General features: G+C 48.1%; 1 protein-coding gene and 1 long non-coding RNA gene across 11 annotated transcripts; one reads left to right on the top strand and one right to left on the bottom strand.

Moving 5' to 3' along the window:
* Window positions 1–9025: 9025 nt before the first annotated feature.
* Window positions 9026–16667, top strand: TCF23 (transcription factor 23). 10 transcript variants are annotated; one of them, XM_077958331.1, is made up of 6 exons: window positions 9026–9587; window positions 10327–10569; window positions 12889–12990; window positions 13094–13820; window positions 15173–16042; window positions 16354–16667. In XM_077958331.1, exons 1-4 carry the CDS (start codon window positions 9366–9368, stop codon window positions 13109–13111), a joined length of 585 nt encoding a protein of 194 aa, XP_077814457.1. In that variant the 5' UTR covers window positions 9026–9365; the 3' UTR covers window positions 13112–13820; window positions 15173–16042; window positions 16354–16667. The 10 variants fall into 10 exon arrangements, with proteins under 10 accessions (XP_077814457.1, XP_077814458.1, XP_077814455.1 ...); XM_077958332.1 differs by having other exon boundaries at window positions 13094–13830; XM_077958329.1 differs by having other exon boundaries at window positions 13094–16042.
* Window positions 9187–17509, bottom strand: LOC144333857 (uncharacterized). Its single transcript, XR_013402952.1, has 2 exons — window positions 17228–17509; window positions 9187–11771 (listed from the first exon to the last, which is right to left on the bottom strand). It is a non-coding gene; the product is annotated as an uncharacterized LOC144333857 (long non-coding RNA).
* Window positions 17510–20376: the final 2867 nt, after the last annotated feature.

The following is a 20376-nucleotide window of genomic DNA, read 5'->3' as shown; positions in this document are numbered from 1 at the left end:
GTTTTGGTACAAGTATCATGCTGTTTTGGTTACTGCAGCCTTGTAGTATAGTTTGAAGTCAGGTAGCGTGATGCCTCCAGCTTTGTTCTTTTGGCTTAGGATTGTCTTGGCAATGCGGGCTCTTTTTTGGTTCCATATGAACTTTAAAGTAGTTTTTTCCAATTCTGTGAAGAAAGTCATTGGTAGCTTGATGGGGATGGCATTGAATCTATAAATTACCTTGGGCAGTATGGCCATTTTCACGATATTGATTCTTCATATCCATGAGCATGGAATGTTCTTCTATTTGTTTTTGTCTTCTTTTATTTTGTTGAGCAGTGGTTTGTAATTCTCCTTGAAGAGGTCCTTCACATCCCTTGTAAGTTGGATTCCTAGGTATTTTATTCTTTTTGAAGCAATTGTGAATGGGAGTTCACTCATGATTTGGCTCTCTGTTTGTCTGTATTGGTGTATAAGAATGCTTGTGATTTTTGCACATTGATTTTGTATCCTGAGACTTTGCTGAAGTTGCTTATCAGCTTAAGGAGATTTTGGGCTGAGAAAATGGGGTTTTCTAAATATGCAATTATGTCATCTGCAAACAGGGACAATTTGACTTCCTCTTTTCCTAATTGAATACACTTTATTTCTTTCTCCTGCCTGATTGCCCTGGCCAGAACTTCCAACACTATGTTGAATAGGAGTGGTGAGAGAGGGCATCCCTGTCTTGTGTCAGTTTTCAAAGGGAATGCTTCCAGTTTTTGCCCATTCAGTATGATATTGGCTGTGGGTTTGTCATAAATAGCTCTTATTATTTTGAGATACGTTCCATCAATACCGAATTTATTGAGAGTTTTTAGCATGAAGGGCTGTTGAATTTTGTCAAAGGCCTTTTCTGCATCTATTGAGATATTCATGTGGTTTTATCATTGGTTCTTTTTATATGCTGGATTACGTTTATTGATTTGTGTATGTTGAATCAGCCTTGCATCCCAGGGATGAAGTCTACTTGATCATGGTGGATAAGCTTTTTGATGTGCTGCTGGATTCGGTTTGCCAGTATTTTATTGAGGATTTTTGCATCGATGTTCATCAGGGATATTGGTCTAAACTTCTCTTTTTTGTTGTATCTCTGACAGGCTTTGGTATCAGAATGATGTTGGCCTCATAAAATGAGTTAGGGAGAATTCCCTCTTTTTCTATTGATTGGAATAGTTTCAGAAGGAATGTTACCAGCTCCTCTTTGTACCTCTGATAGAATTTGGCTGTGAATCCATCTAGTCCTGGACTTTTTTTGGTTGGTAGACTACATATTATTATGAATTGATGCCTCAATTTCAGACCCTGTTATTGGTCTATACAGGGATTCAACTTCTTCCTGATTTAGTCTTGGGAGGGTGTTCGTGTCCAGCAATTTATCCATTTCTTCTAGATTTTCTAGTTTATTTGCATAGAGGTGTTTGTAGTATTCTCTGATGGTAATTTGTATTTCTGTGGGATCGGTGGTGATATCCCCTTTATCATTTTTTATTGCATCTATTTGATTCTTCTCTCTTTTCTTCTTTATTAGTCTTGCTAGTGGTCTATCAATTTTGTTGATCTTTTCAAAAAACCAGCTCCTTGATTAATTGATTTTTTTGAAGGATTTTTTGTGTCTGTATCTCCTGGGTTCAATCAATTCTCCTGCCTCAGCCTCCTGAGTAGCTGGGAACTGCATCAGGCAAACCTGCTTCCCATTTTATTCCTAAATAAGATAGCTACAAAGATTTTTAAAAAGTGGCCAGGCGCAGTGGCTTACACCTGTAATCCTAGCACTTTGGGAGGCTGAGGCGGGTGGGTTACTTGAGTCCAGGAGTTCGAGATCAGCCTGGCCAACATGGTGAAACCCCATCTCTACAAAAAAAAAAAAAAAAATTAGCTGGGCATGGTGTCGTGAGCCTGTAATTCCAGCTACTTGGGAGGCTGAGGCAGGAGAATCGCTTGAACCTGGGAGGCAGAGGTTGCAGTGAGCCGAGATCACGCCACTGTACTCCAAGCTGGGCAACAGAGCAAGACTCCATCTCAAAAAGAAAAACGAAAGAAAAAGATTTTTAAAAAGCTACCTACCTCCTTCACAGTTTGCCCGCAAGGAAATTCCTTGTAGGTCAAACAGTTCTGTTGAATTTCACCTTGGCAATGTAAATCCATAGCTTATCTTCACAGGTGCAGGCTAAAGGACAGAACTCAAAGTCATCATCCCTCTGCTCACCTGATACTAACACATACCTGATTTGCTTCCTCTGTCCTATTGTTTATGTAAAAATGCAGATTCACTGATCCAGACTAAGGCTTAAGTGACTGTTCCTTTAGCCCCCTCTCACATGTAAATTGTATATTCAGTGAAAGGCTGATCAAAGATTCAAAAGTGGCTGGGCATGGGTGCTCACACCTATACTCCTAGCACTTTGGGAGACCAAGACAGGCAGATCGCTTGAGCTCAGGGGCTCGGGACCAACTGGCCAACATGGCAAAACCCTGTCTTTACAAAAAATACAAAAAAAGTAACTGAGCATGGTGGCACACATCTGTAGTCCCAGCTAGTTGGGGGGCTGAGGCAGGAGGCTCGCTTGAACCCTGGAGGTGGAGGCTGCAGTGAGCCAAGATTGCACCACTGCACTTCAGCCTAGGTGACAAAGTGATACCCTGTCTAAAAAAAAAAAACAAAAAAAAAAAACCACTCAAAAGAATGCAGCTGTTTGTCTCATCTACCTATAAACTGAAAGCCCCCACTTCAAGTTGTCTCAACTTTCTGGACAAAAGCAATGTGCATCTTACACATATTGATTGATGTCTCATGTCTCCCTAATATGTATAAAATCAAGCTGTACTCCAACCACCTTGGACACATGTCATTAGGACCTCCTAGGCTGTGTCACAAGCATGTCCTTAACCTTGGTAAAATAAATTTTTCTAAATTGATTGACACCTGTCTTAGATACTTTTGGGCTCACATCAAATTGAGAAAGTTCTCTTCTGTTTCTGGTTTGCTGAATGATTTTATCATTAAGGGGTATTGAATTTTGTCAAACAACTTTTTCTGCGTCCGTTGAGATAATTATGTAGTTGTTGTCCTTTATTCTAGCAATATAGTGTATAAATTAGTTGATTTTGGGGTATTAAGCCAACCCTGCATTCCTGGTATAAATCCCACTCAGACATGGTGTATAGTTCTTTCTTTTTTTTTTTTTTTTTTTTGAGGCGGAGTCTCGCTCTGTCGCCCAGGCTGGAGTGCAGTGGCGTGATCTCGGCTCACTGCAAGCTCCGCCTCCCGGGTTCCCGCCATTCTCCTGCCTCAGCCTCCCGAGTAGCTGGGACTACAGGCGCCGCCACCACGCCCGGCTAATTTTTTTGTATTTTTAGTGGAGACGGGGTTTCATTGTGTTAGCCAGGATGGTCTCGATCTCCTGACCTCGTGATCCGCCCATCTCGGCCTCCCAAAATGCTGGGATTACAGGCTTGAGCCACCACGCCTGGCCAGTTCTTTCGATATGTTGCTGGATTCTGTTTGTTAGTGTTTTGTTTAGGATTTTTGTGTAAATATTCATAAGGGATATTGGTCTGTAGTTTTCTTGTGAGGTCTTTGATTTTGGTGTAAAACTGACATTATTGTGGGGACAAGAGTGACTTTATTTTAAATGCTAATCTGTCATGTAACTTCTGACTAACCCTGAGTCTGGGAATGACTCCAAAATATCTAACTGATGTATTACTCTTTATGTAGGAACACCTATTCTTTGTAAATTTTGCCTTTTCTCCAAAACAACCCTTGGTGCTGTGGCATCTGTCATAGGGTGTGATGCCTGCAGCCTTCTCTGAGCCACCTACACATTCCTTCCAGACTATGTGTCTATTTTCCCCCATGATATAAGCCCTGGGTCTTGGGGGTTGAGGTTCAGAGATCTACTTGTCTTGCAGCCACCCAAGACCATGCTTCCATCTGTAAGTTCCTCCTAATTAATCACCCTATACTGACAAACTGGATTTGTCTGCCTTCTTTGGCTTCTCGGCTCCTTCAGCATTTGAGGGTCACTTTACATATACAGTTTTTTTCAGGGAACAATCATAGAATGAGTTGGAAGTGTTCTTTCCTATTTGTTGGTAGAGTTTGTGAAGGGTTGGTATTAATTCTTTATTATTTCAATATTTGGTGGAATTCACCAGTGAAGCCATCTGGTTCTGGGCTTTTCTTTGTGGAAAGTTTTAAAGTTACTAATTTGATCTCTTGTTTTATTTCTTTTCAGATTTTTTTATATCTTCTTGAGTCAGTTTTGGTACTTTATATCTCTCTAGGAAATTGTTTCATGTAAATTATCTGTTGGCCTATACTGTTGATCATAGTATTTCCTTGAAATCCTTTTCATTTATGTATGGTCAGTAGTGATTTCCCCTCTTTAATTCTTTATTTTAATAATTTAAGGCCGGGCAGGGTAGCTCACGCCTGTAATCCCAGCACTTCGGGAGGCCAAGGCAGGCGGATCACAAGGTCAGGAGTCAAGACTGGCCTGGCCAATATGGTGAAACCCCATCTCTACTAAAAATACAAAAATTAGCCAGGCGTGGTAGTGTGCGCCTGTAGTCCCAGCTACTCGGGAGGCTGAGGCAGGAGAATCGCCTGAACCTGGGAGGCGGAGGTTGCAGTGAACCAAGATCATGCCACTGCACTGCAGCCTGGGCGACAGAATGAGGCTCTGTCTCCAAAAAAAAAAAAAAAAAAAAAAAAATTATTTAAGTCCCCTCTCCTTTATTCCTTGTAAATCTAGCTAAAGTTTTATCAATTCTGTTGATCTTTCCAAAGAACCAATTTGTGGTTTTGCTAATTTTCTCTATTGTTTTTCTTTTTCTTTTTTTTTTTCTGAGACAGAGTTTTGCTCTTGTTGCCCAGACTGGAATGCAACAGCACTATCTCAGCTCACTGCAACCTCCGCATCCCGGATTCAAGCAATTCTGTCTCAGTCTCCAAAGTAGCTGGGATTACAGGCATGCACCACCACACCTGGCTAACTTTTTTTTTTTTTTTTTGAGACAGAGTTTCGCTCTTGTCAGTGGCGCAATCTTGGCTGGAGTGCAGTGGTGCAATCTCAGCTCATTGCAAGTGATTCTTCTGCCTCAGCCTCCCGAGTAGCTGAGATTACAGGTGCCTGACACCACACCCAGCTAATTTTTTTGTATTTTTAGTAGAGATGGGGTTTTGCCATGTTGGGCAGGCTGGTCTCAAACTCCTGACCTCAGGTGATCTGCCCGCCTCGGCCTCCCAAAGTCCTGGGATTACAGGCGTGAGCCACTGTGCCTGGCCTTTTTTTTTTTTTTTTAATATAAGCATTTACAGCTATAAATTTTCCTTCTTTTTCACTGCTTTAGCTGTATCTCATAATTTTGGTATGTTGTGTTTTTGTTTACATTCATCTCAAAGTATTTTCTAATTTTCCTTGCAATATCTTCTTTAACTTACTGATTATTTAAGGATGTGTTGTTTAATTTCTGTATATTTGTGAATTTCCAAAAGTTAGTTCTGTTATTGGTTTCTAATTTAATTCTATTGTGGTTGGAGAATATTCTTTGTATGACTTCAGTCCTTTTAAATCTACTGAGGCTTGTTTTATTCATTTTATTTTATTTTGAGATGGAGTTTCACTCTTGTTGCCCAGGCTGGAGTGCAATGGAGCTATCTCGGCTCACTGCAACCTCCGCCTCCCGGGTACAAGTGATTCTCCTGCCTCAGCCTCTCAAGTAGCTAGGATTAAAGGCATGTGCCACCACGCCCGGTTAATTTTGTATTTTTAGTAGAGATGAGGTTTCTCCGTGTTGGTCAGGCTGGTCTTGAACTCCCAACCTCAGGTGATCTGCACACCTCGGCCTCCCAAAGTGCTGGGATTACAGGCATGAGCCACCATGCCCGTTGAGGATTGTTTTATGATCCATTCTGGAGACTCTAACATGTGATCCATTCTGGAGAATCTTCCATGTGCAATTTAGAAGAATGTGTAGTATTGTGTTGTTGAGTGTTATTTGATGTCTGTTAGGTTTAGTAGGTTTATAATGTTTCCCATGTCTTTTTTTTTTTTTTTTTTTTTTTGAGACAGAGTCTCGCTCTGTCCCCCAGGCTGGAGTGCAGTGGCCGGATCTCGGCTCACTGCAAGCTCCGCCTCCCGGGTTCACGCCATTCTCCTGCCTCAGCCTCCTGAGTAGCTGGGACTACAGGCGCCTGCCACCGCGCCCGGCTAATTTTTGTATTTTTTTAGTAGAGACGGGGTTTCACCGTGTTAGCCAGGATGGTTTCCCATGTCTTCTGTATCCTTATTGATTTTCTACCTAATTGCTTGAAACCTGTAATTTTAAGATAGGTGGGAGGATTGCTTGAGTCAGATTCTATCTCTGTTGCCCAGGCTGGAGTGCAGTGGCGCGATCATAGCTCACTATAACCTGGAACTCCTGGGCTCAAGTGATCTTCCCCTCTGCCCCAACAACCTCTTGAGAAGCTAGGATCACAGGCATGCACCCCTGCACCTGGCTAATACAATTATCATTTGTGTAAATTTAAAATTTATTCATACAACAATGCACAGGTTTCAGTAACACATATTACATTAGTTATCTATAGCTGCTTCCAAATTACCCCCAAACTTAAACAGCAATAAACATTTATTATCTTCTATGGCTTCTATAAATCAGGAATTCTACGGGCGAGAACAATTTAGCTGGGTGTTCTTGGCTCAGGGTCTCTCATGGGTTGTACTCAAACCGACAGCCAGGGCTGCAGTCATCTGGAGGTCAAACTGGAGCTGGAGGATCCATTTCCGAGGTGGCTCACTCCCATGGGTGGCAAGTTGTGGTGGCTGTCAGTGAGAGGCCTCAGTTCCTCACTATATGAGCCTCTCCACAGGGCTGCTTGAATATTATCACGACAGCAGCTGGCTTCCCCCAGAGTGAGCGATCCAAGAGGGAGCAAAGGGGTAGCTGCACTGCTTTTATTTTATTTTATTTTATTTTATTTTATTTTATTTTATTTTGAGACAGTCTCACTTTGTCACCCAGGCTGAAGTGCAGTGGCACGATCTCAGCCTACTGTAACCTCTACCTCCTGGGTTCAAGTGATTCCTGCCTCAACCTCCCAAGTATCTGGGAGTACACGCATGCATCACCATGCCCGGATAATTTTTGGGTTTTGTTGTTGTTGTTGTTGTTGTTTGTTTGTTTGTTTTTTGAGATGGAGTTTCGCTCTTCTGCCCAGTCTGGAGTGAAGTGGCGTGATCTCGGTTCATTGCAATCTCCGCCCCCTGGTTCAAGCAATTCTTCTGCCTCAGCATCCCGAGTAACTGGGATTATAGGCACCTGCCACCACACCTGGCTAATTTGTGTATTTTTAGTAGAGACAGGGGTTCGCCATGTTGGCCAGGCTAGTTTTGAACTCCTGACCTCAGGTGATCCACCTGCCTCGGCCTCCCAAAGTGCTGGAATTATGGGCGTGAGCCACCGCACCCGGCCTGATGCACATCTTTTCCATCTCCTTTTTCATATGTTCACATAAGCACAAAAAACTTTACATTTCTATTTTTTATTTTTTGGTGTGTTTTTTTTTTTATGCGGCTGGGATCTTACTGTATATATTGATCTACAACTAGCTTTTTTCACAACTCTATGTTTTGAAGAGTTTTTCATGTCATTTAAGAAAGGTCTGTCATTATTTTTATTCCTGTACATTATTTCATAGTATGGAGATGCCAGAATTTATTTAATGACTTCCCTACTGATGGACATGCAGGTTGTTTCTACTGATCTTTCTTTTTTCTCTTCTCTTCTCTTCTCTTCTCTTCTCTTTTCTTTCGATGTCTTGCTCTGTCACCCAGGCTGGAATGTGGTTGCGCGATCTCAGCTCACTGCAACCTCTGCCTCTCCGGTTCAAGCAATTCTCTGGCCTCAGCCTCCCAAGTAGCTGGGACTACAGGCACGCGCCACCACAGCCAGCTAATTTTTTGTATTTTTAGTAAAGACAGAGTTTCATCAAGTTGGCCAGGATGGTCTCCATCTCTTGACCTCATGATCTGCCTGCCTCCGCTTCCCAAAGTGCTGGGATTATAGGCGTGAGCCACCACACCTGGCCTCTTTTTCCCTTTCTCTGTGATGGGCTGCATATCTTTCTCACTGTTCATCCACCTTTTTACTTTCTCTTCACTTATTTGATCTCCCCTGGGGTTCAAGAATGGGGGACAAGGGACATGCAGACTGGATTCTGCTACAGGCAGAGGTCCTTGAAAGACAGAAGGGGCTGCTGTGGCAGATTCGCGATTCCTTCAGCCCACCTTCTCCTAACTAGCTCTTGGAGGATGTGATGCAACTCAGGAATGCCATGGTCCTTGCCTTCAGAGACCTCATGTCTAGCACAGGGACAGACATGTGAGTAACCTATGGGAGGCAGGCTAGCATCAGGTGAGGGGTAGCCTTCCAAGTCCAACTGACGGCTTGGGTTTTCATCCCACCCCACCACTTAACAGATATTTGACATTGGGCAAGTTATTTCACTTCCCAATATCTCAGTTCCCACACATCTAAACTGAGTCTCTTTTTTTATTAAAAGGTTGCTCTGATAAATAAATAAGATGCTTAGCACAGTGCCTGGCACACAGTAATCTATGAACATTGAACTGTTGGGAAACTAGCCAGGCTGTGGTCCTACCAATCACAAAGGAACCCATGGACTCTGGGCCTGCGGGATTTGAAGAGGTCTTCATGAATGAAAGGCGGAGACCTGAAGAATGGGCAGTACCTCCTGGTGGAGCTGGAGGAAGGTATTCTGGGGCATGGAAAGGTAAATGTAAACGCACAGTAGAAATCGGAGGCATATTTAGGGCATGGCAAATCGCACCCTGTGGCTGGAATGTCACGTTCATTGGCGGGGGAGGAAAGGCCTTTCAGGGATGTATGCAGGCAGTCTTCTGACAGAGGAAGGAGGTTCAAGTCTTCTCCATGGACCAGAGCTCCAAAGCTGAAGTCACAGGTCCACCATAGGACCACTGTTGAGGTTAGGCATGGCCGGAAAGGAGCTCCCTTCCCCACTATCCTCCTGCCTTCTTCAGCATGGGCCTCCTCCCAAGGCTTGGCCACTCCCAGCATCCAGCACCCCCACCTCTCAGCCGGGTTGGGAGGCAGGCGGAGGCTTTTCGCGGGGGCTGTGCCTGGTGGGCGGTTTTCCCAGAGCAGGGAGCACACAGGACTGAGTTGGCGCCTGCTTCCTCGGATGTAGACATTACTGGCTGGATGACCAGCCTAAGCCAGCTAGCTTGAGTCCAGGGCCTCCTCAGGCACTGTGTTTCTGCTCTGTGGGCTGCAGCCCCATAACCCAGTGGGGTGGCATGTCACAGAGGAAGGCCAGAGGGCTGCCAGCCATGCCAGGGGTGGGCCACAGCCAGACTCAGGCCAAAGCACGGTTGCTGCCAGGCGCTGACAGGAAGAGGAGCCGCCTCAGCAGGACAAGGCAGGACCCGTGGGAAGAAAGAAGCTGGAGCAATCAGAGATGGAGCAGAGCTACCCCTGGCCCTCGAGGGACCAGGGCTGGGGGCCTGGCTCTTGGCAGGGTAAGGAAATCCTGGACCTGCAGAGGGGTCCAAGGGAGGAAGGGGTTGGAGGGTGGGGAGATGCCACCTCCGATGGCAGAGCCTCACTCAGTATTACCGTTCCTGCCCAAGAGAGGGGACACTGGCCCCTTAGACTCCAAGGTGTCATGCTTTGGGTGGATGGGATAGATCAGAGCTCTCTGAGCTGCACTCACTCACTTCTCTTGAGGAAACTGAGGCCAGGAAGAGGGACGTGAATTTCCCAAGGTCACTGAGCAGCAGCCAGTGGTAGGACTGGGACTTCAGCCTTGTGCTTTGACCCCGGTTCTGTGTCTTTCCTCTTTCCCACAGCAGCCTCGTCGTCTCAGGACCTGGCTAGGTCAAGGGTCAGCCCTCCCAAACAGGGTGTGTCTCTGAACTGCCCCTGGCCCCAGCGCACTCTGATAAGCAGGATTCAGATTGGGCTTAGGACAAAGGCTCTGAGGAGGCATGAGTGGAGTAGTAGAGAGAACACAGGACTCTGGGTTCTGAGCCAAGCTCTGCCATCCTGCAGCCATCTGACCCCTGCCCAGGCCTTCTCTCAATTTCCTCAGCTGTGAAACAGGGCAGGGCTGAAGATGACAAAGGAGGGCAGAGGCCCTCTGGCGCCTGCTGTTAGACACCCTCCTACTCTGGCAGGAGACCTTTCACTCAAATGCTCTCAGAAGTCAGGGCAGTTGGGAGTCCAAGTCACACACACTCACTGGGGCCCTTTGTGCAGAGTGAGGCCTGTCCTGAGAACGCCGCGCGGGAGCGGAGCCGGGTCAGGACGCTGCGCCAGGCCTTCTTGGCCTTGCAGGCTGCTCTGCCTGCCGTGCCGCCCGACACCAAGCTCTCCAAGTTGGATGTGCTGGTGCTCGCCGCCAGCTACATAGCCCACCTCACCCGCACGCTCGGCCACGAGTTGCCTGGCCCCGCCTGGCCACCCTTCCTGCGTGGACTCCGCTACTTGCACCCTCTCAAGGTAGGTCACAAGCCCTGGGACTTGAGAGGCAGATCTTAATGCCCAGGGCCTTGGAGAAAGGGATTGGAATGAGGGGGACTTTGGTCTTGGGCTCCCTGCCTTGCACAGAACTGACATCGGGGCCAATTTCTTCTGCTGTCTCAGAGAGAGGGGAGCCAAGGCTGGCCCTTGGGGCTGCGCTGACCCTGGGTTTCTCATGGGGTGGTGGCTGGAAATGACTTCATGGGAATGTACCTCCTTGAAGAGGAGGGAAAGACTCTGGGTTTCTTAGAGTCATGGGGAAAAAAAGAGCAGGTTCCAAGTCTGGGTCCTAGGAAAGGAAATTGTACCAAGGAGAGTCCTAGATCCCCATGCAGCTTCACCCCATTGTGCCTGCCTTGGTGCTTTCTGGGCTTCTGTTGCAGGAGAGATCTGCCCTCCAGGAGAACAATGGTCTGAGGGACCATCATTCTAGAAGCAACCAAGCTGGGGGAGTTAGCAGGAAGCAGTACAGGGAAGGTGTGCACCGCTTGCCAGACTGCAACCTAGCTTTTCTCAACCTCAGTTTTGTTACACGTAAAATAGAAGCTAACATGAGCCTTACTTCTCTTCCAAGGTACAAAATGGAAAGTCTAATGAACATTAATCATCTTTGCAATAACAGCTAACAGTTGAGTGCTAAAGATAGGCCAGGAGCTGGGTTAAGTACGTTAGTGTATTTTTGTCTTTTAATCCATGCAAAAGCCAAATGAGGATTACTTTACAGATGAGGAAACTGAGCTTAGGGAGGTTATGAGGCTGAACGCTGTTTGAACCCAGGGGTGTCTGACTTCAGACCCCATGCTCATAGCCACTAAACAGACTACAGGGACAGCGCCATAAGGAGGTGAAGAGTGCACTGTGTTAAAAAGGAAGGGTCATCTTTGCCCTCTGAGGATAACATTGCAGTGGTATCAACTTATTTATTTATTTATTTATTTACTATTATTTTTTTGAGACAGAGTTTCACTCTGTTGCTAAGGCTGGAGTGCAGTGGTGCAATCTCGGCTTACTGCAACCTCAGCCTCCCGGTTCAAGTGATTCTCCTGCCTCAGCCTCCTGAGTAGGTGGGATTATAGGCATGTACCACCACACCCAGCTAATTTTTGTATTTTCAGTAGAGACAGCATTTCACCACGTTTCCCAGGTTGGTCTCAAACTCCCGACCTCAGGTGATCCACCCACTTCGGCCTCCCAAAGTGCTGGGATTACAGGTGTGAGCCACCACACCCAGCTATTTATTTATTTACTTACTTATTTTTGGGACAGGGTCTCACTGTCACCCATGCTAGAGTGCAGTAGTGCAATCATAGCTTACTGTAACCTCAAACTCCTGGGCTCAAGGAATCCTCCCACCTCAGCTTCCCCAGTAGCTGGGACTACAAGCGCATGCCACCACACCTGGCCTTCTTTTTTTTTTTTTTTTTTTTTTTTTGTAGAGACGGTGTCTCACTTTGTTCCACAGGCTGGTCTCAAACTCTAAGCTCAAGTGATCCTCTCACCTCTCAACTTTATTTTTATGATACTTTTCACCATCTCTTTCCCCTAAATGTCATAGTTCTGAAATGTCTTGAAACTTGATTTTTTTTCTTCAATGCAAATATAGCTAAAATGTGCGAATTTGAGACTAAGTGGGGGAACTCTGAAATGTCAGTGGTGGTGCAGGGTCCTGGCGTGGTGTAGTAGTTTCCTTAGCTGTAAAATAGTGACCAAGGCAAGGCCCTTGCTTGTAGTAGGTGATCAACAGCTAGGCTGAAGGATGAACCAAGGAGGGCCTGGTTAGGTCCAGCACTCCAGCACATCCACAGGGTGGAGCAGTTGGCCAGGAAGTAGCTCCCTCAGCCCCCAGGTGGAGAGGTTGTGAAGAGGAGAGCGACCTCAGGGCAGTCAACCTGGTGCATTCTGGGACTGCTCATGCTTCTGCTGGAAAGATGGGCAATCCTTGGAGGGCCCAGCTTGGAGTTTTTCCTGGCTCTGCTGCTCTGCCCATTGCCCAGCCTCTGGCTGTTGCCAGCTCTGCCCAGGCCACCTGATCTTCTGTTCACCTCCCTCCCAACAGAGGGCTGCTATTTTTGGGGCCCTCTCCCTCAGATGGCTCCTCCTGTGTCTCTCATCCAGGCTCTGGGTGATCAGGAAAACGTGTGGGGCTGTACATGAGGATGACCCTGATCAGAGCAGTGATGGCTGGGGAAGGTATCAGGGAGGGATGCTGGAGAAGGCTGGGTTTTTGGGTGTCAAGGATCCTGGACTACGACGGGCTGCAAGAGCAGCATTTCTCACTTCTCAATCTCTGTCTTGCAGAAGTGGCCGATGCGATCTCGTCTCTATGCTGGAGGCCTGGGGTACTCTGATCTTGACTCCACCACAGCAAGCACCCCCAGCCAAAGAACAAGAGACGTAGAGGTGGGATCCCAAGTCCCTGGAGAGGCAGATGCTCTCTTTTCTGCCATGCCACTCTCACCAGCTCTTGGTGACAAATAATTATCACACTTGCCTTTTCTCCTAGACTGTGATTCATGCTTAGGGACCTGGATTTTCTGCCAGCCCCCACCTGTCTTCACTCTGATTCTCAGCCATCAGACTTGATTCAGACTCAGCTCCCAAGTTCCAGCATGCAGACCAAGAGAAACAGTAACACTTCTGTGACGGACAGTACCCAGAGGGGCATAGGATGGAGAGCCTCCTCCTTGGTCCCCAAGAGGGGACTTCCCTATGGCTCTTCTGTGACAGCTACTGGGAAGTGGGAGAGAAAGAGGTATAATTGGGCTCAAAGTTGAGCTAGGGAACCACCCTAACTTTCTTCCCCTAAGGTTTCTACAAACCCTCTGCAGATAGCGAAGACAGGTGCAGAGGGAGGGGCCTGGGATGGCACCAGCCCCAGGTGCTGATGGGAAAGCCAGGTGACCAGATAGGCTCTTGGTAGCTGCAAGTGTAAACAGATCTGGGCTGGGTCACACAGCCAGAAGAAAACTGAAGAAGGGAATGTGCTTTCTAACTGCATCATGAGATGCTTACCTGATGTTAGAGAGATAGTGGGGAATTCAGGATTCTTGCCTCTGTAGTATCTGTAGTATGGGCCTCTCCAGAAGCTGCCCCTCACCACTACATTTTCTCTCTCTCTTGGCTCCTGCACTCTTCCACTCTTTTCTTCTTCTTTTTATGCAGAGATGGGGTCTTGATATGTTGCCTAGGCTGGCCTTGAACCCCTGGCCTCAAGTGATCCTCCCACCTCAGCCTCCTAAAGTGCTGGGATTGCAGGCATCATCTCTGGCCCTAAAGAAATAACTTGAGAACTAATCATAGAATCTACACACACTGAAAATAATTTTCCAGATCAGATATAGCCTCAAACCTTGCACCTGAAGTCCAGACAGGGAACAAATTACCTTTCGGTTAAATTTCAGCCCTTCAGAGTGAGAGGGAATGGGCATGACCAACTAGAGTCCCAACAAGGTTATCCTTAGACACACACCATTGTTGTCATCATGAATGTAAGTGAGCTCTAGGCAGGCTGGGAATGGTTGGGGTCTGGGTTCTGGCATGACAGGACCCTGTACCTCCATAGGGCTGGCCAGGGCAGAGCTGAAATAGGGCTGGGGGTGCAACTGAGCCACTCGTGGTAGAGGTAGAAAAAGAGACACAGAACATTCCAGCCCCGAGCTGCCTGGGATGTGGGAGAACAGCTGGAATGTGGCTGGGAGCCATGGGGAGAAGGCCTCGGCCAAGGCTGAACTCATAAATCTGCCTTGAACCAAGTCTCCACAGAGGGACCCTGGAAAACTTGTGCAGAGCTGATGTGGGCAGCTGCACAGGGCCAGGCAGGGGCAGAGGCCAGGTGTGGGAGGGCGTGAGCACAGTGTTCTTCACAAGACCATAAAAGTCCAGCTAGAATGTACTATTTTTAAAGCCAAACAGCAGTATCTTTCTGGTTGAGTTCACAGAGGTGGTAGGATGAGAAGCAGATACATTTCCTCCTCAGTTGGTGGCACACTGTTGTCCTGGGGATGAAGGGAAATTGGCTTGGGGGGTGTGTCGGGGTTCTTCGGATAGCATAGACCTTCCCCTGATGATAGAGTAGACTTTGGGTTGGAGCTTGCCCCACCCTGCCCTGCTCAGACTCAGGCCTTTGCTTAGTAACATTAGAGCCCTCTGGAGCGACTGCATGGCCCTGGTGGAGACAAGGAGGGCACAGGAAGGATGATGCAGGTGGAGGGCTGCAGGAGGCGGGTCCCATCACAACAAGTGTCTCAGGCTGTCTTGGGCCCTTTCCAGGCAAAGCTGTTCTCATTTGTGCCCAGGACAGTCGTGGGGGGCAGGGCAGAGGCCATCTCCTCCAGCCACGGAGACCCATCCCCATCAGGCCAGCAAGCAAAGAGGCCTGGAAGAGGGCAGGGTGAGCCAAGGGGATGAATGGGTATAACCAGAGGATGGACTGGGCCCTCCCTCCCTGACAAGCACAGTAATGCCCTTGAGACATGTCAGGACTTGGATTCGCCAATGAACCAGAACCAGGAGTAGCCCCTTTGTCTCTGCAGCGAGAAAGAAAAACACGGCCCAGTTCGGTGGCTCATGCCTGTAATCCCAGCACTTTGGGAGGCCGAGGCGGGCAGATCATGAGGTCAGGAGTTCGAGACCAGCCTTGCCAACATGATGAAAACCCTTCTCTACTAAAAATACAAAAATTTGCCAGATGTCATGGTGGGCACCCGTAATCCTAGCTACTTGGGAGGCTGAGGCAGGAGAATTGCTTGAACCCGGGAGGCAGATTGCAGTGAGCCAAGATCGCGCCACTGCACTCCAGCCTGGGCGAAGAGAAAGACTCCATCTAGGAAAAAAAAGAAAACAAAAAAAAGAAGTAAAATAAAATATGGATGAAAACATTTGAGTATGGATGACAAATGACACTAGGGTGGCCTGGCTCAGGAGTTGGAGGCTCAGCTGCTCCACAGGGGACTGGCCTGGCCCACTTGGTCTTCCTGTACCACCTGCCCCATCCCCAGGACTTGGGACTGGGATGGAGGTAGAGGTGGGGAACAAGACTTCCCTGCTGGCTCCCTCCACAGAGCATGTGCTTTCTGAGGAACAGGATGGCAGGGTGGAGGCTTCGATGGGGCTGTGGGGCTGAGTGTGGTGGCTGATGCCTGTAATCCCACACTTTGGGAGGCCAAGGGGGCGGATCATCTGAGGTCAGGAGTTCAAGACCAGCCTGACCAATGTGGTGAAACCCTGTCTCTACTAAAAATATGAAATTAGCTGGGCATGGAAATATGTCTCTACTAAAAATATGAAATTAGCTGGGCATGGGGGCACATACCTATAATCCCAGCTGCTCGGGAGGCTGAGGCAGGAGAATCGCTTGATCCCAGGAGGTGGAGGTTGCATTGAGCTGAGATCATGCCATTGCACTCCAGCCTGGGTGACAAGAGTGAAACTCCATCTAAAAAAAAAAAAAGAGGCCGGGCGCGGTGGCTCACGCCTGTAATCCCAGCACTTTGGGAGGCCGAGGCGGGCGGATCACAAGGTCAGGAGATCGAGACCACGGTGAAACCCCGTCTCTGCTAAAAATACAAAAAAAAATTAGCCAGGCGCGGTTGTGGGCGCCTGTAGTCCCAGCTACTCGGGAGGCTGAGGCAGGAGAATGGCGTGAACCCGGGAGGCGGAGCTTGCAGTGAGCCGAGATCGCGCCACTGCACTCCAGCCTGGGCGACAGAGCGAGACTCCGTCTCAAAAAAAAAAAAAAAAAAAAAAAAAAAAAAAAAAAAAAAGATGGGGCTGTGGGAGAAGCAGAGCTGGCCCGGTGATTTCTAAGTAATACAGTGGACACTGGATTTTACCAAATTGGGAACTGGAGAAGTAGAGGATCTAGCTTTCTCTGAGACTCTTTTTCTCTTCCTCTGGGAGGAGCCTGGCTAGGGTGAGTCAGGTGGCACTGTCCTCTCCCTTTGGTGGCATGAGCTCTAAACCTAGGGCCCCTAAACGCTTATTGTATTCTAGATCAAGGTAGGCAAACTATGGCCAGTAGGCCAAACCCAGCCCCCCGTGTATTTTTGTAAATAAAGTTTTATTGGAACGCATCCACACCCAAGTGTTTACATGTTATTTATGGCTGCCTTTCTGATAGCATTGCAGAGTCAAATAGCTGCACTAGAGACTGAAAAGCCTAAAATATTTACTTTCTGGCCCTTAATAGAAGTTTGCTAACTCCTGCTCCAGCTCAGAGGTATTCAAAGTATGGTCTAGGAACCCTGGGAGTCTCTGAAGCCCTTAAGGTGGTCTAAGTGGCCAAAACTACTTTGATAGTTTTATATTTTTAGGCCGCACACGGTGGCTTGCACCTGTAATCCAGCACTTTGGAAGGCGGAGGCGAGTGGATCTCTTGAACCCAGGAGTTCAAAACCAGCCTGGGCAACGTGGCAAAACCCTGTCTCTACTAAAAATAGAAAAATTGGCCAGATGTGGTGGTAGCTGTAATCCCAGCTACTGGGAGGCTGAGGCATGAGAATCGCTTGAACCCAGGAGGCAGAGGTTGCAGTGAGCCAAGATCGCACCACTGCACTCTGGCCTGGGTGACAGAGCGAGACTCCATCTCAAAAAAACAAAACAAGGTGGGCATGGTGGCTCACGCCTGTAATCCCAACACTTTGGGAGGCTGAGGAGGGCAGATCGCTTGAGGTCAGGAGTTTGAGCCCAGCCTGGGCAATAGGTGAAACCCTGTCTCTACCAAAAATACAGAACAATTAGCCGGGCATGGTGGTGGGCATCTGTAGTTCCAGCTACTCAGGAGGCTGAGGCAGGAGAATCGCTTGAATCCCGGAGGCAAAGGTTGCGGTGAGCCGAGATCGTACCACTGCACTCCAGCCTAGGTGAAAGAGAAAGACTCCATCTCAAAAAATAAAAACAAAATGAAACAAAAAATTAGCTGGGCTTTGTGATGCACACATGTAGTCCCAGCTACTCGAGAAGCTGAGATGGAGAATCACCTGAGCCTGGGAGGTCAAGGCTGCAGTGAATGGTGTTCTTACCACTTCTCACCACAGCACTCCAGCTTGGGCAACAGGAGTGAGACCCTCTCTCAAACAAACAAACAAAAAATAAGTTACTTATATATATATATATATATATATATATTTTTTTTTTTTTTTTTTTTTTTTTTTTTTTTGAGACGGAGTCTCGCTCTGTCGCCCAGGCTGGAGTACAGTGGCCGGATCTCAGCTCACTGCAAGCTCCGCCTCCCGGGTTCACGCCATTCTCCTGCCTCAGCCTCCGGAATAGCTGGGACTACAGGCGCCCGCCACCTCGCCCGGCTAGTTTTTTGTATTTTTTAGTAGAGACGGGGTTTCACCGTGTTAGCCAGGATGGTCTCGATCTCCTGACCTCGTGGTCCACCCGTCTCGGCCTCCCAAAGTGCTGGGATTACAGGCTTGAGCCACCGCGCCCGGCCAGTTACTTATATTTTTTACTCGCACTCTCTCAAGAGTGTAGTGGAATTTTCCAGGAGCCACATGACATGTGATATTGCAACGAATGGAGTGAGGAAGCAGATAAGAGACTCCAGCTGTCTACTACAACAGACATTAAAGATATTTTCAAAAACTGTAAAGCACTGCCATTCTCACTAAATATTTTCTTCTTATATGGAAAACAATAATATTGCATAAAAATTTTATATATGTTCACATAAAATGGGTTCATCAATTAGTGTTATTTTAAAATAAATATTTTTAAAATTCTCTATTTTAATTTATAATGTGATGGTTATGGATAGATATAACCCACATAAGCAAAAGCTCTTCAGGGTCCTACTTTTTTTAAGAATGTAAAGGGGTCCTGAGAACAAAAATTATGAGAACATCAACTCTAGAATAGCTTGTCGATGGTCTAGGAAAGCCCCTGGCCTGCCCGCCGGCTCACCCCTGTACTGAGACAGCTCTACTTGGTCCAGAGACAGAGGACTTGGGTTGAGGGGGAGTGCCTGGCACAGTGAGGACAGAGGCGGAGTCCTGAGTCAATATCACAGGGAGGTCTCCTGGAGGACACAGGGTGGGCTGCTCCCCTGATGGGCTGTGCCAGCCAGAGTTATGGCCTCCTTGTCTCTGCTGTACTCCAGCACACCATTCCTCAGCTTCTCAGGAAACAGGCCGGTGTCCACAAGGTGGTCCTGCAAACACAGAGCTGGTGAAGGTGAACGACAGGTGGTGATAGGATTCATGCAGAAAAGGTCCCCGCTAGAAGGAAGCCCAGCAAGGCTGGGTACAGGAGGGAGAGCACAGCCTAGTGGGGAGCACAGGGTGGGTTGGGGAGGGGAGTTGACCAGCCCAGGCCGGGGCTGAGCTCCTCTGAGCCCTGAGATCCTTCTGCCCCTCAAGCCAGTGCAGCCCTGTGGGTAGAACCTGAGACAGCCGTGTGGGACACATGCTTAGCTGATCCTGAGAGAGAGAAAGAGGCACTAGGGGCAGGGGGAGAGAAAAGGGGTGGAAGGGAACCTGAAGAGTCGGTGGCATCTGCGGAGAAAGGCAGGGAGGCGCCACTTGGACAGCAGGTACTACCTGGCCGTAGCTCCTGCCGTGGAGCCTCTTCTGACACGACAAGGGAAGGAGGAACAGGAGCTTCGGCAACACTGGGTTCCCAGTGTTCGGCAACACTGGGAGTGCGAGGCAACACCGGCCTCGCATTCCCCCTGAAGGCAGAGGTGCTTCTGAGTCTCTGCGTGGAACCATCCACAGCAGTGAGCCCCATGTCCTCCCTTGGGCCCCAGAAGCCCCAGCCCCCGACCCCCTCCTAAATCCCAGCAGAAAAGCCTGACAGCTACTGACACCCAAGAGCTGAGGGCAGGAGCCTTTCCCCCCAGGCGACAGAGTCCCTTAAAGCCCTCTTTCAGCCCCTTGGTAGTCCTCTGCACTGCAATCCCACACCCTCACCCACACCCTCACCCACACCCTCATCGGTGAGCTGATTCCAGGTCCTCCGACCCCCACAAGGCTGCCTATCAGCTGCAGCTCCACAGGCCCTGGCTGGCAAGTGGCCTCCAAAAAACCTCCACCTTCCCAGCTTTGTGGATGGGCAGCCCCAGGGTGAGGATCTGTGGCCTCTTGGTAGACTCTAGGTTTCCTACTTTCCCTACTTCCCCCAACTCTGTGCTCCAGGCTGCCTTGGGAATGTGGTAGGCGCCTCCCCTCTCCCGGGTTCTACCTCCCACACTTTGCCACGGGAGAGAAAGTTTGATCCCCAACACAGCAAGAGGGTCAGCTGCTGAGCAGCGGAACAGAGGGCAAGGGCCCACTCCAGGGTTCTGAGTAGGAGGTACTCAAAAGAGGTAGGAGCTGAGCTCTGGTGAGACGATGGGGAGAGAAGAAGGAACTAAGAACCTCTGCCATTAAATACGCCAGAAGTTACATAGGGCCAAAGACAATTGCTTTTTCTTTAAACTTGGAAAAGTTACCAAAAAGTACGATCCAGTAATCAGAACAGAAACAACCCTCCACATTGATGATGGTGAAAGCAGAAAAGCAAGTTAGTATATCGAGTCGGCCTAAATCACTTGACAGTTGTATCATGCTTTAGTGCCTCAGCAGCTCTGGGTCCAGGGCCAGTTGGATGAAAATGGATTGTATTAGTCTGTACTTATGCTGCTAATAAAGACATACCCGAGACTGGGTAATTTAGTAAGGAAAGAGGTTTAATTGACTCACAGTTCCACAGGGCTGGGAGGCCTTGGGAAACTTACAATCATGTTGGAAGGGGAAGCAAACACGTCCTTCTGCACAAGGTGGCAGCAAGGAGAAGTACAGA

This window comes from Macaca mulatta, chromosome 13, assembly GCF_049350105.2.
Source record: "Macaca mulatta isolate MMU2019108-1 chromosome 13, T2T-MMU8v2.0, whole genome shotgun sequence".
Taxonomy (NCBI): domain Eukaryota; kingdom Metazoa; phylum Chordata; class Mammalia; order Primates; family Cercopithecidae; genus Macaca; species Macaca mulatta.
This window is presented reverse-complemented; position numbering and strand designations above follow the sequence as displayed.

Coding starts and splice junctions, on each gene's coding strand:
- TCF23 (XM_077958327.1), top strand. CDS start 9,366: ATGTCACAGAGGAAGGCCAGAGGGCTGCCAGCCATGCCAGGGGTGGGC. Junction 9,588..10,326: donor GGGGCCTGGCTCTTGGCAGG/GTAAGGAAATCC, acceptor CCCTTTGTGCAG/AGTGAGGCCTGTCCTGAGAA. Junction 10,570..12,888: donor GCTACTTGCACCCTCTCAAG/GTAGGTCACAAG, acceptor TCTGTCTTGCAG/AAGTGGCCGATGCGATCTCG.